The 16762-nt window shown below is 41.3% G+C and overlaps 2 protein-coding genes across 3 annotated transcripts in view; one reads left to right on the top strand and one right to left on the bottom strand.

Moving 5' to 3' along the window:
- The first annotated feature begins 765 nt into the window (after window positions 1-765).
- On the top strand, window positions 766-8197 carry harbi1 (harbinger transposase derived 1). Of its 2 annotated transcripts, none has more exons than XM_080720671.1 (7): window positions 766-859; window positions 2331-2497; window positions 3239-3441; window positions 3593-3680; window positions 4232-4439; window positions 5472-5647; window positions 6427-8197. In XM_080720671.1, the coding sequence occupies exons 2-7, from the start codon at window positions 2333-2335 to the stop codon at window positions 6625-6627; spliced, it is 1041 nt and encodes a 346-aa protein (XP_080576797.1). In that variant the 5' UTR covers window positions 766-859; window positions 2331-2332; the 3' UTR covers window positions 6628-8197. The 2 variants fall into 2 exon arrangements, with proteins under 2 accessions (XP_080576797.1, XP_080576798.1); XM_080720672.1 differs by having other exon boundaries at window positions 829-859; window positions 2308-2497.
- A 4692-nt stretch (window positions 8198-12889) lies between these two features.
- The window catches only part of creb3l1 (cAMP responsive element binding protein 3-like 1), a gene marked incomplete at its 5' end in the record, with an annotated part of 68135 nt that continues 64262 nt past the window's right edge, over window positions 12890-16762 (bottom strand). The window contains 4 exons of the mRNA XM_080720487.1: window positions 12890-12996; window positions 13642-13810; window positions 15605-15782; window positions 16029-16131. Of these exons, the coding sequence (XP_080576613.1) occupies window positions 12960-12996; window positions 13642-13810; window positions 15605-15782; window positions 16029-16131 (487 nt within the window). The 3' untranslated portion in view covers window positions 12890-12959. The remainder of the gene's footprint in view (window positions 12997-13641; window positions 13811-15604; window positions 15783-16028; window positions 16132-16762) is intronic.

A 16762-nucleotide genomic window follows, 5' to 3' on the forward strand; every position in this document is an offset into this window, starting at 1 on the left:
TAACAACATAATTTGTCTGCCTTTTCGTAGTTCTTATTTATTTTGTATTATTATTTTTTTATATGAAATGAGTTTGACAATGTTGTTGCTCAACTTAGAATAAATGTACACGTTTACATAAATGAGAAATCGTTGTAGAGCTTGATCATCTATTTTCAAATAGTCAAGGTGGTTCATGTATGTTTTTATAATATTAATATTATAATGCATATCTGCAAAGTAACTATAACTTAAGTTTTAAAATAAATGTAGTGGATTGAGAAATGTAGGCTAGTGGGGTAGTAGCCCCATATAGAACCTCACGTGTCGCTGCATACTGTTGTGCTCCGTATACGGGTGAGGTTCTATATGGGGCTAGTGGGGTAGAAGTAAAAGTTTTGGAAATTGGAAACATTCAAGCAAGGTACAAATACCTCAGAATACTACCTGGCTGTGATATTACATAGATTATTTCATGATGTACATTAAACGCTGGCAAACTGACTGAGCCTGAGAAATGTATTCAGGTAAAATAAGTACCCTATGCCATATATTCTGTTTACTTTGCTTGACGTGTTCTACGCATTCTACGTGTTTAGTCAGCACTACTTTCGCAACCGCACTTTCGCTCTGCCACCTCAACGTACCACCCAGTTGAGAGACTGGGGAAAAAACACGATAAAATATATAAAATATGGATTTTATAAAATAACATGTTGACGTATCGTGCTCATGTAAACCAAACTGTTAATTATGTGTTTATTTTTATTTTATTTTATTTTAAACACGATGATCCACCGAAACAGCGTTTTCCAATCACAGTGAGCTGTACTACTGTAGGTTGGATGTTTTGTTTACAACAAGGCTTGCTTCGTTAAAGGTAAGAAATAGAATGTTTCTTTGATCCCGGCCATAAATGTCGATTTTCGATTACTGGGTAATAGGTCGCGCTGTTCTTTGCTCTATAATATAGACTCTATATGAACGATCAACGTTTTGGTTGAGAGCTTTTTTTTATATACAGACATTTGCATTGAAGCTAATGGGCTTGCTAATTTGCGTGCAATATCCTGGTAAAGTTTTGGATGAACTGCTATTTATTCGATCAAATTTGGAATCCAAAAGTTGGGAATGAAAGGCATGGCTAACCCAGTAAACACTAGCCGTCATTTAGCCCAATGGTTATGTTTAGCCCTCATTTGAACCGTCTATCGTCAGTCTGTCTATAGACCGATTGTAGCTGATTACATTTAATCCATTATTCCATACTTGTTGATTAAAAAAACAGCTTTAATATCCACACCTGGTTTTCAAATATTGGACTAAAGTAATTTTAAGAGCCAATTTCACTATATAGTCTAGTTGAGTTGTAGCCGTCATCTGAACGCTTCCATGTAACGATATATCACCGTGTTGGACAAACGTGTGTTAGACCATCTTTTTTTTTTTAAATACATTTTTATCAAGTTGTTCTTTATCGGATGCTAACAGTAAAGTTTGAAATGATTAGATCTCCCGGTTCTACCTCGTAGTTGTAGTTGGATCCACATGAGCAGTTTCCTGGCTAATTAGCGTCTGTCAGACGTCTATTAGTCCTTTTAAAAGGGGTATTAAATAACGCCGTACTAAATGCCTCGGCGCTCGACAGTCGACTATATGACATGTAATTATTTGATGCACAATTAAATAATTGCAGGAATGACATATTTGATATTTCCAAGAATGCAATGCATTGCAGCAGAGTGCAGATCTCCGCCAATTTGAAAGTTTGCCCTGGTGGTGGCACTTGAGCAGTGGTTCTCAAACCTTTTCATGTCAAGGACCCCAAATTGACACTTATTTTTTTTATTTTTTTTACTCTGAGAGTGTACAAAGGGTTCATTTGGTTCCTAACTATCATTTAGCTGTGGACCCCCTGGAACTCCCTCATCAAAATCTCGGTTTGTGCAGCATCCGTGTGCAGTCTGTACACTGTGCAGCACATCTATCTTCATCTCCTCACTCTTATTATTCTCCTCAACAATTTTGGTCAGTAACTAACTAATAGTCCTTCATGTTTTCACCTAGAAACTCCTTCAGCTCATTCACATTTTTTTAAATGGACAAGCATGCTTGAAGTTTTTACTTGTTTAGTCATTTTTGAGATATTTAACATGTAAAACGTAGGTGATACAATTTTGACACCTCCCTATTCCTTCATACCTATAAACTCGATCTCATTTGGGCATGTAATTTCCAGGAACCTCATCTCTGAGCTATATAGTGGAGGGAGAGGTTCCGAAAGGAGCTACTCACAGAGTGTAAAGATAGATTTATCTGTAATTGAAGTCTCCTGTCTCACTGTCCCGTAGCCATGGCGATACAGATAGCTATTCTGGACTGTGACCTGCTGCTCCATGGACGAGGACACAAAACCCTGGACCGCTTTGACCTGGACTCCGTCTCCGATCACTTCCTCCTCACCACGTTTGGCTTCCCGAGGGAATTTATACTCTATCTGGTGGAGCTACTCAGAGAGGTGAGTTGATTCTGGTTGACTCTGTTCTCTCTGACTGTGAAGAGTTCACTCTAAGCGTCAGCCCAGCTCCTCGTCCAGATATCAGTCATATAAAAACTCGACGACTGTAACTCACTGGCCTCCCGGCATGTGCACTTAAGCCTCTCCAACTAGCCTCGCGTAGCCAGCTGCACAAATTGGTCTTCAACCAGCCTGAATTCTCACATTCCCTTCTCCGTGCCCTCCATTGGCTCCCAGTTGCTGCCCACACAAAACATGATGCTGGCCTTCAAAGCAGCCAAGGGTATGGCACCTCCATACCTCCAAAACCTGATTGAACCCTACAACCCCAACCGTTAAGGTGCTGACAGAACCGGCGCTAAAAACCCCAGGACAACGATCAAACTGTGGAATAAACTCCTGGCCTGTTGCACTTAGAACTCCAGTCTCACTCCCGAGCTTCCGCCACCATGGTCTGAAGACTCACCTCTTCAGACTCCACCTTAGCCCATAGCCCTTTTTTTTAACTGAATAGGTGCTTCGTCTACCTACGTCTTTCTTAGATTAATATTTCTATGCATTTGATGTTTTGATGTTTATGTATTGATGTATTACCTTGCTGTTGTAAATCGCTCTGGATTAAGAGCGTCTGCCAAATGCCAAATTGTAAATTGTAATTTAACTAAGTACATTTACTCTTTTTAAGTACAATTTGAGGTGTCGTTTTACTTCTACTCCCCTAAATCTAAATGTGTGTGCCAGGTTCTGTGCAGGCGTACCCAGCGGTCCAGGGCCATCAGTCCTGAGGTTCAGGTGTTGGCGGCGCTGGGCTTCTACACCTCCGGCTCCTTCCAGACCTCTATGGGAGACGCCATCGGGATCAGCCAGGCGTCCATGTCCAGATGTGTGACCAATGTCACCAGAGCACTGGTGGAGAAAGCTCCTGAATTTATTACACTTACCAGGTAAGCAATAGTAAAGAAAGGTGAACCCCCATTATCAATATACTTTTATCAATACAATTACCAATGCCACACACTTCTTCAAGTACTACCATTGCTACCATTATTATTACCAGTATTATTATTATTAATAGTCTTTTATTTTCTTCATCAGGGACCCTAGTAGCCGAGATCAGTCTATAGAAGAGTTTCAGAGAGTGGCAGAGGTGCCAGGGGTCCTTGGAGTGCTGGACTGTGTTCAGGTATGCGATTTAATGTAATGCAATTAATATAGCATATAATAAAAGTTATTATGTATGATGCACTATAATGGGATAGAATAGAACGGAATATATGCTGTTCTTTCATGTCTTGGTAGCCATTACTGCAACCTAATTCGTCAATCGTTAATCGCAATTATTTGTGTTAAAATTAATCGGTGCGTAAAATGTCATAATTGTGACAGCCCTACAAGTAGGGCGTTCATTTTCAGAAAGGAATGTTAGAATATGGACATGAGAGGTACATTGTCGTTGTCAGGTGGAAACCTTGTACGTATGTCCAAAACCGTTCGTTTTGTATTTATCATTTTAAAAATGATTTAAACTAGTGGAAATAGCCGATCTACAATACACGTGTGAGGTGTTGTGTGCTTGTAGATCTGCTATTTTCACTAGTTTTGTCTTTTGTGTGACCGTCTTGTATGATGAAGCAGGGCTTTACTTTAAGAAGAAATTACAAATTCGAAACTTGGAGATACGAGGTTTCTGCTCGACAGTGACAATATTCTCCTCCTCTGTCCTCTCTGGTCCAGGTGGCCATCAAAGCTCCCAACAGCGAGGACTCGTCGTACGTCAACAAGAAGGGTTTCCACTCCATCGGCTGTCAGCTGGTGTGTGACGCCCGGGGGCTGCTGCTCAGCGCTGAGACCCACTGGCCCGGGGGACTCAAGGACACGGAGATCCTGGAACGCTCTCAAGTCTACAAAACAATGCAGGGAACGGAGGAAGGCTGGCTACTGGGTGAGTCACGGATTACACGGAAAGAAGAGAGGTATATATTACAGATCCATCTAAAAAAAAGAATAGAATGTTGTGTAAAAAAGCATTGCAGATGCCATAGCACCCCGATTCATAACTGACTGCAGAAACTTCCCACTGGACTTCAAGCAACTCTGACTTCAGAAGGTTGACATTTCTCTATTATAAATTGTTGTTTTGAGTGTTCTCCTTTGATATTATAATACCTTGAAATATGGACTTTTGATATTCATGAGCTGTATACCACAATTACATTTTAACAAAAAAAGGTTTGGAATAATGCACTGCATGTGCAATGTATCTAGAATATATGAAAGCTTCAAGAAATATATGAAGTAGTGTCTGGCACCGATATGCCCTTATTTGGTCATATCGGATCATATTGGTATCGGTGAAATGCCTCCCCGATAGAAACAATTATATATATATAATATATTCAAATATCAGCACAACATGTGTGATGAAGGCTTGTCCTCACAGTCATTATCCCACACACTCAAACAGGCAGTTGGACATACTATACATGTCTCTGTGTCACTCTCTTTTTCTCAGACACCTTGACTGACGAGTACAAAAAAAGGTCTTTAATAAAGACATTGGTTTAAGAAAGCACCTGTCTTTAGCACTACTGTCACTGTACCTGTGCCTAATCATATTGGGGCAAAATATTTGCACAATCCACACAGAAAAAGGCCTGTTTTCACTATGCATACATATATTGGTTATAGGTGACTGTCCTCTCTCTCGAATCGGTTATCATTCGAGATAACCGAATGATTATCTCGAATAATCATTCGATTATTCGAATAATCGAATAATCGATTATTATTAATCACAAAAAAAACACAAAAAAACACAACCGGACACAAAAAAAGCCTATCGGTCGACACTAATATGAAGGTTTCAAGAAAATGTACACAAGAATCTGTATATATATTACACAAAAAACTTTTTAAATGTCTCTTATCACTCACAGCTGTGATCCTAAAAAAAGATTTCTGCGAATCCTTATAGGCGACCTTCGTTACCCTCTCAAAAAGTGGCTGATGACTCCACTCGCTTGCCCAGAATCCCCAGCGGAGGTCCAGTACAACCTTGCACATTCCGCCACGCATGAGATAGTGGACAGAACATTCCGGGCCATCCAGACAAGATTCAGATGTCTGGACAGCTCCAAAGGATACCTGCAGGTGCACTATTCTGTCCTATTCTATCCTAGTCTTATTTTATTCTGTTCCATGGACTATTCTATTAACCCATTAAAACCGGGCAAGCATCTGTGTAACCACTTTAACCATTATTTTATACTTTGGCCATTCAAAAATAGCAGATATACAAGCTCATAGCGTGTCACTTCATGTCGCACTACACTTTTAACTCAACATCTTCTGGGGGTCCCTGGAACAAAATATTTTCAGATGGGGGAGGGGGTCCGAAGCCAAATACATCTTCTTCTTCTTCTTTTATCTGGGCATAATAGCAAAGTTTGGCATGGATAGTGGCAACGGTGGCGGAGATAAGAGTAGGGCCAAAATTGTGATGTGACAGACTGACGGACGGTCAGACAGCCGGTGGAGCTTTTCATAGTAACCTGCAACCTTACAGTCGCAACAAAGAAATGACTGACATATTTGACAACTTTATACTTTAAAAAGAACATTGGTAGTGGAAATAGATGCGAAATAGACGCTCTGAGCTTTTAGATCTGCTATGTCCACTATTTTTCAACATGTAAACGATTATGACGATTATGACAAAATAATTGCGATTATGTCAAATAATTTGCGATTAGACGGTTATGTAATAATTGTGACAGGCCTAGGATTTAGGATACATTTTAGAACACAATTGTTCTCAGATCTTAATGGATTAATTTCACAAGGATTATGGGAGAGATTCCATTCTAAATCATCACACCTCATGTTAGCACTGCTTTAGTGTTCAACCGTGACCTTCTCTCCCTCTCCAGTATTCCCCAGAGAAGAGCTCAGCCATCCTGCTGGCGTGCTGCGTCCTCCACAACGCCTCTCTCCAGTCCGGGCTGGACGCCTGGACCCTGGAGAGGACGGACCCCCTGGAACAACCCGACACGTTGGAGCAGCGGCCCGAAGACAGGGACCCAGAGGCAGAAGAAAGGCGGAAGGAGCTCATATCCAATCACTTCAGCTGAACTCGCGCCCGGTGTTGCAAGCCCGCAATACACCTGTAATGCTGTGTGTTACTGTAATGTTAGGCTAGCCTAATGCATACATTCTATGCCCCATACACTACCCGGCAAATCTCACCGGCCAATAGGATTTGTTCACCTCCCCCCTACCCCCTCTGTCTCCTGTTCACTTCTCTCTGCTGTGCTGCTGCTGGCCAGTGGCCACTGACTCGCATGAGTAAATGAGGACGTGATCCTCGGTGGAAAACGAGATAAATCATAGCGATTTTGATAATTATAATGGATAAGCCTATACAAACCAGTTCACATGAACAATACTAATGTAAAATACGATATCTGAACGGCTACATATATTTTATATGCACACATTTACAATTAAAATGTTGTGAACCACTACCCCAACCTGAGAATCGCGGGAAAAAGCCTTTGGTCCAGGCCGCTGCGCCCGAGATAATTTGATTTAATTAATAAAAAAGAATCCCAAATCGGATCGGCGGCCCAGTAGTGCCCTGTTTATTATACTTCTGGGTTAGACCAGTAAACCGGAACGGGAAACGCATTATTTTGGCCGGAAGAAGCCGTTTCTCTGTACTTTCTCTGTATTTCTTCCTGTTTGGTTACATTGTAAACAGTGCTGAGGCTAACTGGAGGACGGCAGATCGGATTCACATGCATTTGTTTTGTGTTCGTGAACTGCGAACGGCGTGCACAAGCGATGGACACACACTCACCCACGTTAAAAAAAGGCATGAAAATCGTGGCAGGCAGTTTAATGGCAGTTAATGAGTTAATATTAAGGCCAGTTCAGATTTGCCAGGTGCTTCAGTGGCTCCTCCATCCCCAAACATCCCAGGTTCAATCCGCCGTAGCAGTCAAGACACCATACCATGTATTCTGTCACCGTGCCGTTGAGCAAGAAGTGCACATTGATTTCTACCTGGTCACTCATTGTAAGTAGCTCTGGATAAGCTAGCCTGACATGGCAGGCTATATGGATAAGCAGCCAAAGAATTACACTTTGACACATGTTCCGCAGTATGTGTGCACCACAAGGTGGTGCGGGATGTAAAACATGAAGTTGGAAACGGCATAGAGCCACGAAGCCACTGAACTGAAATCTGGATGTAAACATGCCAGCAGCCATGTGAACGTTGAAATCTACCAATTTAAGAAGCCCGTTCAATGAACTGATGATAAGTATATTGCAACTTGAATGGAAACAAAAACCTTTAATTCATTAAAGTTTTTTGTTTGTTTGTGATGCCTTAAATGAGTATACATATTTATATATCCCATTAAAACATGGAAAGCATCTGTGTCATTTTAGATTTTTGCATTGGCTATTAAAAAAATAGCAGATATACAAGCTTCGTGCCGCGAGCTTGTGCACCTGCTATTTTTTTACATTTTGGAAAAATCGGTGAGAAAGTTTGAGAACTACTGATGTTGAAGGCATTTGTAGCATCAACCTCTGGTCTTAATTGGATATTTGGCGTGTATGTGTGAGTGTCTTTGAGAGAGAGAGATTATTAGCAAGAGAGATAATTTGTGGTGAGAGATATATTATTCTCAGTGGTGGATAAAGTACTCAAATGTTTAACTTAATTAAAAGTATCAATACTGCATCGCAACGCATTGTGAGCTTGTAGATCTGCTATTTTCAAATGTCTGAAATGTATATAGGGCTGAAGTGGTTAATGTGTGTTTCGTAATAAGAATCAAAATCCACAAAGTAAATGGTAACCAAAGTTGTCAAATAAATGTAGGCTAGTGGAGTAAAAGTGCACTATTTCATTTGGATCCGAGATGTAGTGGAGTAGAAGTAAAAGTCTTTGAAATTGTAAGTAAAGTGCAAATTCCTCGAAACTGTACTTAAGTACAGTACTTAAGTCGATGTTACTTTTTTACACCACTGACAATTCTCACCATCCATCCGTGCTGTTCAGTAACTAGCCTGGCATGTTAAAGATTGAACACAAACACATTGTTGCTGATGCAGTTTTTTAATATTTTGCTGGGTTCTACTCTACGTGACTAGACTACGATATAGGGATATATGAAGAAACATGCAGGACTCTTTGTACAACATAGATCTGGACAGCGACATGGACCAATACGTTTCAAAACAGTCATAACAGCTGGAGGCGTGTTTTCGTTTACTTCACAGATGTTCTGAAGAAATAGCTGGGAGCAGGGGTGGGAAACATACTCTTTTTGAACTAGTTGATCAGATTGGGCAATTGAGTTGATAAAAAATAAAACAATTATTTGATGTGCATAACATTTTTCTCCACGCGGAATATATCTTATCTTCATATTATATAATTCATTCTTCCTTAGGTTTTATTATAAAATGTATTCGATCCTATTCAAATTGACTGCCAAATGATCATGTGCCCAAAAAGGCTGCCCACCCCTGAAACAGTTGAGCACATCACTTGATTGGTGACATAAATCAAGTGCTCCTCACCATGATTTTATCATCACTGTCGGGCAGAAACCTTGTATCTCCCAAGTTTCAAATTTGTACGTTTTTTTTTTCGCAAAGTAAAGCCCTGCTTCATCATACAAGGCCGTCGCACAAAGCTAGTGAAAACAGCCGATCTATAAGCACACAACGCCTCGCACCGCGAGGCGTTGTGTGCTTGTAGATCGGCTGTTTTCACTAGTTTAAATCATTTTTAAAATGATGAATGCAAAACAAACGGTTTTTGGCGTACAAGGTTTCCACCCGACAACAACGTTATGTTAGAACGTTTTAAAATGGTATGTGGCCATTCCTGCCACCAGGGTCGCTTTACAGTTGGACAGAGCAACCCTCCTACCTTGCTCCCTCCCTCTTTTTCTCCATCGCACCATTCCTCCTTCCCTTTCCTCCCGCCCCTTATCTCCTTCCTGCCCCCCCCCCCCCCCTCCCCCCTTGCCCAGTGGATCCACAGGTTAACAGTTGTGAATGCATCACATTACAAAAACAATGCCCTTATTTACACAATTGCAAATTACACTGGTCATTTATGTACATTAAAGCCGCCAAGACAGCTGCAGGGATAAACGTAAACGAAAAGATTGTGAAGGAATATTTTCATGCAGTGGGCTGTATGGTGTATAGTAGGGATGGGACGATATGAAAATGTTATATCACAACTATTGTGACCAAAGATATCTCGATTTACAATATTATTTGCGATAATCAAAATATCCCCAACATCCATTATCCTGGGGCGGAACATTCGCCAAAGAATTGCAGATCTACAAGCTCACGACACGTCGCGAGCTTGTAGAGTGGCTATTTTTTGGCAAAGAGATTTGGTAGAGAGTGAGAAAAAGACTGTATCAAGTATGTCTGTTATAAGTATGTTTTACCAATAGAGGGTTTAAATGGTACCGGATATGCAGCTCGGCAAATAAAAGTTGAATTGATCCCAGTGCATGACTGGAGGATATCACGATAAATTAAATCTCCACCATACGATTATCGCAAGTGTTTTTTATCACGATAAATGATAATATCGCTTATCGTCCCATCCCTAGTGTATAGTGTCACCTTTTTGTGTCCACAGACACAAAATGGCCACTAGCTTTTGACAGGAGCTGTGGTGTCAAGCTGAAATCGAGAATTGATGGCCTCCGCTTTTGCAACAGAACGCCTTAAACGATCTGTAAACATTTCATGTTTCAATAAAAGATCAAAATAGGATTTTCTTTGAGCATCCCGTTTCCAGATGGAAGCAAAGTCAGATTTGCCCAGAGGACATCAAAGGAACCTAACAAACGATCAATTAACAGAACATTGGATTGTTTATCTACTACAGGAATGCTTCTGATGTCTAGAATTGGAGGCACCTGTCTCATGGTGGCGAAACATTTTCTACATTTGCCTGACAGCTGCCCTGAGAACAACTTTGTTTCAGTTGAAGTTTGAATGACAAATGTTTATGGAATAGTTTTGGTTACTTCTAATGCCAAATAGACTTTGCCAAACTTTCTCCTACAGATAAAAAGAAAAGTCAAGATATTCCTTTACATTCTGTAGAGAAAACAAAGTTTGGGGTGATCTGTGTTAATGGAATGGATTGGCCCCCCGATTGTCTTTATCAATATATACATACTTTCTACAGATAGGAATAAATACATCATACACTGCTGTCGCATAAAACCTCACAATTAAAGAAAATATAGTCAACGTTTTAGGGGTTGAAGAACAGTCTATTGTATGGATGTATTGATAGTTTTGAACATTTTAGCAAATGTGCTCCTTTGATGGTCACATTTATTAAACACTCTAGATGAACTTGAGAAAACATATTTTCTGTTTGACTAATGTTGATTGCGGTTTTGTAATTATATGGCTGCTTTTGAACAGGTCCTAGGGTCAATATACTCAGTGCTTTAAGATTCAATGCAAACATTTCATTCAACTAAAATAAATAAGAATAGTGACCTCATTTTCAGACCAGAATTGAGATATTACACAGTACGTTTCTGATTACATGGTCAGCGCAAACACTTTAAATGGTGGTCTACTTGCAAGAAAAAGGAGGTTTGAGTGAGTTTTTCAAGCGACAGCAGTCAGACAGACACTGTGTTACAGTCACAAGCAGATCACGTAGTAAACATTTAGGACAGTGGTTCTCAACCTGTGGGTCGGGACCCCCAAGGGGACCGAGTCAAACTAAATGTAATGCCTCAACTACTACAAGTCCAAGTGCTTATGGGGGGGTCCCCAGTTCAAATATGATATTTCTTTTTTTTTGTTGGGGGGGTCGCGGCCTGAAAAGGTTGAGAACCAATGATTTAGGATGCTATGTGATGGCCTAATTTATGCTTCATCGCAACGATGCCATCGCGCTCTACAAGCTCACAATTTGTCGCGTCTACAGTGCGTTGTAAGCTTGTAGAGTAGCTATTGTCAGCGATAAAGTATGAATTGGGCTTAAGACTTCAGCACATCGGCACGTAGCGACACTATGCCAAACTGTGAAAAGTTGCATCGCCGTGTTGTTTTTTTCTTAAATCGGCTGTGTAAAAAAGTTTACATCATCCAAAAAAAAAAGTTTTAAAACAAAGAAAACTAAAGCTTCAGTACCTTTCTTTTTTTTTTGCATAAATAAATATGCTCTTTTTGATGCTCAGAATATATTATAGTAGTTTCGGTTGTACATTTTGTTTTGTTTTTCCACATAAGAGATTTGAATTTATAAAAATAAACCAAGAAAAACAAAATAAAAAAGACAATCAAAACGACTGTACGCACAAACAAGATAAAAGTCTTTCTTTCTTCTTTTTTTTTTTGGTTGCATAAAATAAATATGCTCTTTTTTGTGGATGCTGAGAATATATTATATTACATATATATGATTCTAGATTCAATAAAAAATACCTTTTGTATACCAGGCTTTCCCAACCTTGGTAATGTGGTCTCCTGGTACGGAAACAGGGCCCCTAAAATAACTGTGACAAAGTAAAACACACAGCAGTGTTGGCTGGTAACTGTATCTGTACCCGGATTACAAAAATAAAAGCTGTAACCGGACTACAAAAATAAAAACTGTTATCGTTCCAGTGTACAGTATACAGTTGCTTTTTCAAACATGTGTCTGTGTGTGTGTAATAAATCTGTGTATTCTGGTTTCTGGATTGAGGCAGGTAGAAGGCACTTAGGGACCAGGTGGTTTTTGAAATATTTCTTTTCCTTTTTAAAATGCAGACCTTGTGGCAAAACTCATTCTTCGGAAAAGGACGCGTCATTTCCAACGCGCCACAATGTCTTTTTTTCCTTTCATGGGCATCGTAGATTTTTTTTTTAACTCATCACACATTTTATGGATATTCTTTTTTCTTTTTTAAATAATGCACTGTAAAAACTGTAAACCAGGCCACTCAAAACAAACCCCAATTAACTGACAAATTGACTTTGTCATCAACAATTATCTTTATCAATACACATAAAAAATAAAACTGCTATACTACAATGCCCCCTTTGACGCTGAAGTGTGGGGTTCAGGTGGAGAAACAACAGCCGCAGTGCAGAATACAGGACATGTCCACAGGATATGGCACTCTACGGGAGGCCTGTAGGGTCCCTTGTCTTGTCTCTAAGGAGCGGGAGGGGGGTCCAGTTCTTGGGTTTGGGAGAGAGCAGGCGGGAAGGTTGAGTTTTGTCTCTCGTGTCTTGGTCCAGTTTGAAAAGTGGTGGCGGTGTTTGTCAGTTGAGGGAGGAGACCACATGTCCTCTGGGTTGAGGAGTCGGGAGGTTTTAGTGGGTCTTTAGGGGGTCAAAGGAGAGAGGTGGTTGGTCATTGGAGGAGGAAGAGGAGGGGGGACTGGGGTGTCTGTCAGAGATACTCTGTCGCTTCTTCTGGTAGCGTTTCTCTGGGGAGACGGAGAGAAGTGGGACAAACTGTCAGCGGTATTCAGAGAAAAAATAACGCACATCCATCCGTTGTTTTCTGCTGAGCTGAAACTGTCAAAGCAGTACTACTAGGAACAGAAGAAGGTGGCTCACAACTCACTTTTAGTAGCTCCAATATTTATTAGTGGTCTTCCTCAGTAGGACGGTCGAAACATTTATCTGTGCTGCTTTGTTGTCACTAATAAATATTGGAGCTACTAAAAGTGAGTTGTGAGCCACCTTCTTCTGTTCCAAACTGTCAGTGGACCACAAACATAGAACTAGAACTGCACTCTGTCGAGGAGCCTACTTGCGCCTTGTGTGTAAGTACTACTTGTGTGCATCACCAGGAATGCTGGTCCCTCATTGGCTGTTAATGATGACGTTGCCAGAAATGCTGGTCCCTGATTGGGCTACGGGCTTAAACACACACAGCTACCTACAGTATCTACCTACCTACGTTCCTACCTACATACGCAGCCGAACGCAGTACTTGCACGCTCTGCTGGCGCAAGTAAAGACGAGAGAGTGCCTGTGTGTGTGTGTGTGTGTGTGTGTCTGTGTGTGTGTGTGTGTGTGTGTGTGTGTGTGTGTGTGTGTGTGTGTGTGTGTGTGTGCATACATACCTCTTGTGGTATTCAGGACCAGTGGTTTGGTTTCTATGGGCATCGCCCATGTAGCGGCTGCTCTGGACGTGGGAGTGGCCTGATGATTGGGAGCCCTCCCCCTCTGATGTCACAAAACTCTCCTCCAATGGCGAGCCTTCGTCGTAGAAGAGCAGGCTTCGGGAACGGACTATAAAATACACACAAACACAAAATGTTTTGTAATTAACCGTAAAACAAGCGTCCATCTGTGACTGACTACTGTATCTATCAAGTATATTGCATTTTGATACATGTTTTGTGACTCAATGCAGTATTGTGGTTATGCTCAGTTTTTGTCTGTTTAGTTTATTTAGGTGAGATTTTCATTATAAGCCACAAGAGGCTTAAAATGTAATTTCACCTGCACAATTTGTGTGAATTGGTATTTTGCCATTTCCTGTTTATCAAAGGAGTAGTTCACCCCCCAAATTACTTTTTTTCCTAATGATTACTCACCCCATGGAGACTTGAGTTCAATAAATTTGTCGCATTCCAAAGACAAAAAATGTATTATAGTAAATTTACCCCCATTGATTCCGGATGGGAACCCGAATGCATTTGGTTCCCCATCCGGAATCAACGGGGGTAATGTTTTTGTAATCAAATTATTTTCTTAGGGATACGACAAAAAACTAAAGATATTGAAGTGTCAATCAATAGAAAAAAAGTAATTTGGGTGGTGAAATACTCCTTTAAGAGAGTGCTACAGTTTGTAATACTAAAACCTGGAAGTGAGTTTGCAAAGGGTTCTCCTTGCCAGATTTCCAAAGCTTGTTTAAGCATAGGGTTTAGATTTCTTCTGAAAATAAGATCTTTGACTGACTAACGTAAGCCTAAGAGAGTTTTTGTTCATACACCCATTAATATTTCAACCGTGAAGTTACAGTATGATTATTTTACTTAATTGTGTACGTGGTTCTTCTTAAAAAGTATGTTGATTTGTGAAGATTATCTTGTTGAACAAAACGTGAACTTCAGAAGCCTCTGTTTATGGCAGAGTTTATTTTCAGAAACCTATCCAAAAATCCAGTGCAAAACCCCTGTTGGAAATCTGCAGTGGGAACCAATGGCGGAAGGCACGTCCAGATCGCCCTACAAAAAGATATCCCTGTAAAGTAGCACTCAAAGAGTGACACAAAGATGACAGAAGGACTCCAGGATGACATCTGCAACTAGTGCAATGCAAAGAGGACGTCATCCACTTTCATCCTTGCAGATGAAAGGCATTGTATCATGGCTGATACTTTGTCGTGCAATAGTTTCGCACAACTAAAGTAGATACAAGCACGCGCCGTGCTGCAACTCGTTGTGAGCTTTTTGATCGGCTATTTTCGATGAATATACAACAACGTCAGTAATCTTTTCGAGTTTGCCTGTCTGAACTGAGGTCTCTCTTTATCAGGGGTCTTCAATAGGGGGTCCGGGACCCCTAGGGGGTCCTCAGAGTTACTACAGGGGGTCCTCCAAATCTTTGTGTATAGAAACTTGTTTTTAACCACTTGAACCATAGCATCCATATTCTGAGAACTTTAGCCAAAAATAGCAGATCTACAAGCTCACAATGCCTCGCAGCAGCTATTTTAGGCAAAGAGCTTTGGAGGGGGAAAAGAGCAGACTAAGTACAGTGAAAAGTCAAGTTTATTAAGTATTGCCGGTTCAAGTGGTTATCTATCTGAAAACCCACATTAACCTGTTATAAAATACACTGATGATCGTGCTGTCAAACAATGAAACTATATGGAATCTATGATAAGGTGGGGGGGTCCCTGCTTCATCTCTCTCTCAACTAAGGGGTCCTTGGCCTGAAAACGTTGAAGACCCCTGCTCTATGCGTTTAGGATACAACGGTTTTACTATAAACTAACGACCACAACTGAGCAAAGCAGATGTTGATCTGTTGCCTGCGGTGTTGACGGCATGAGTCGGGTGTTTCTAGACCTACCCTGACTGGTGGTGTAGTGGTCCGCCGAGGGCAGAGGGGAAGGGGGAGAGGAGGAGGGAGAGGAGGAGACGGGGGAAGACGAGGAGGAAGAGGAGGAGGAAGGAGAGAGGAAGGACAGGGCGGGAAGGCAGGAGGGGGAGAAGGATCCCAGCACCAGAACAAAACACAGCGCCACCATCTGCACAGAGACAGGCACAGCAACACTGTCACCATACTGCTACTACTGCTGAGAAGAATTGTAATTGTAATTCTAATGTTATCATTAGTGACAATAATAATCGTAGTGACACGTTTGCATTTGTCGCAGTTTATTATACAGTATGTCTCTGCCTTGCCCGTGTTCGATGACCATGGCCTTGTGTAGGTGCGTGTGTGCGTGCGTGCTTGCGTGCGTGCGTGCGTGCTTGCGTGCGTGCGTGTTTACCATGAGGCAGGTTCCGGTCTGAGTTGAGACCATCTTGCAGGACCGTGGAATGACCTTCCCTGAAACCAATAACTGAAGCTTCTGAAGCTGTTGTAAGAGAGACCTGTAGAGAGAGACACACACACACACACACACACAGATAAGTATTTTGTTTCTCCAGATCAATTACAACAGGGGGCCCAGGACCCTTAGGCCGGGGGTCCTCCGAGTTACTACAGGGGGTCCTCCAAATCTTTGTGTGATAGAACATTTTTTTCTCCTTTTTTATATTAACCACTTGAACCCTAGCGTCCATACGCTAGGGTCCTAGCTCACAACGCCTCGCGCTGCGAGGCGTTGTGAGCTTGTAGATCGGCTATTTTCGTCAAAGAGCTTTGGTGTAGGCTAGAGGGGAAAAGGAGCAGACTAAGTACAGAGTGAAAGGTCAGGTTTTATAAGTATTGACAGTTCCAGTGGATACATATCTGAAAACACAAATTGACATGAATCCAAAATTATATTGTGCTGTCAAACGATGAAACTATATGGAATCTATGAACAGGTTGTGGGGATCCCTGCTTCACCTCTCTCTCAACTAAGGGGTCCTTGGCCTGAAAACGTTGAAGAGCCCTGAATTACAATTTATACTTCTATGGCATTCAGCTGACACTCGACTCCAGGGCGATGGCTTTAGCGATTCTCAGCGCCAGCTCATTAGAGACGCGCTATGTCTTCGGTGTCACTGAGGAATGGCA

This window comes from Nannobrachium achirus (genome assembly GCF_963921795.1).
Source record: "Nannobrachium achirus genome assembly, chromosome: 24".
Classification (NCBI taxonomy): domain Eukaryota; kingdom Metazoa; phylum Chordata; class Actinopteri; order Myctophiformes; family Myctophidae; genus Nannobrachium; species Nannobrachium achirus.

What these genes read in the sequence shown, in the direction of transcription:
- harbi1 (XM_080720671.1), top strand. Translation starts at nt 2,333, where the DNA reads ATGGCGATACAGATAGCTATTCTGGACTGTGACCTGCTGCTCCATGGA. An exon ending in TGGTGGAGCTACTCAGAGAG is followed by an intron (nt 2,498 to 3,238) that starts GTGAGTTGATTC and finishes TGTGTGTGCCAG; the next exon opens with GTTCTGTGCAGGCGTACCCA. An exon ending in GCTCCAAAGGATACCTGCAG is followed by an intron (nt 5,648 to 6,426) that starts GTGCACTATTCT and finishes CTCCCTCTCCAG; the next exon opens with TATTCCCCAGAGAAGAGCTC.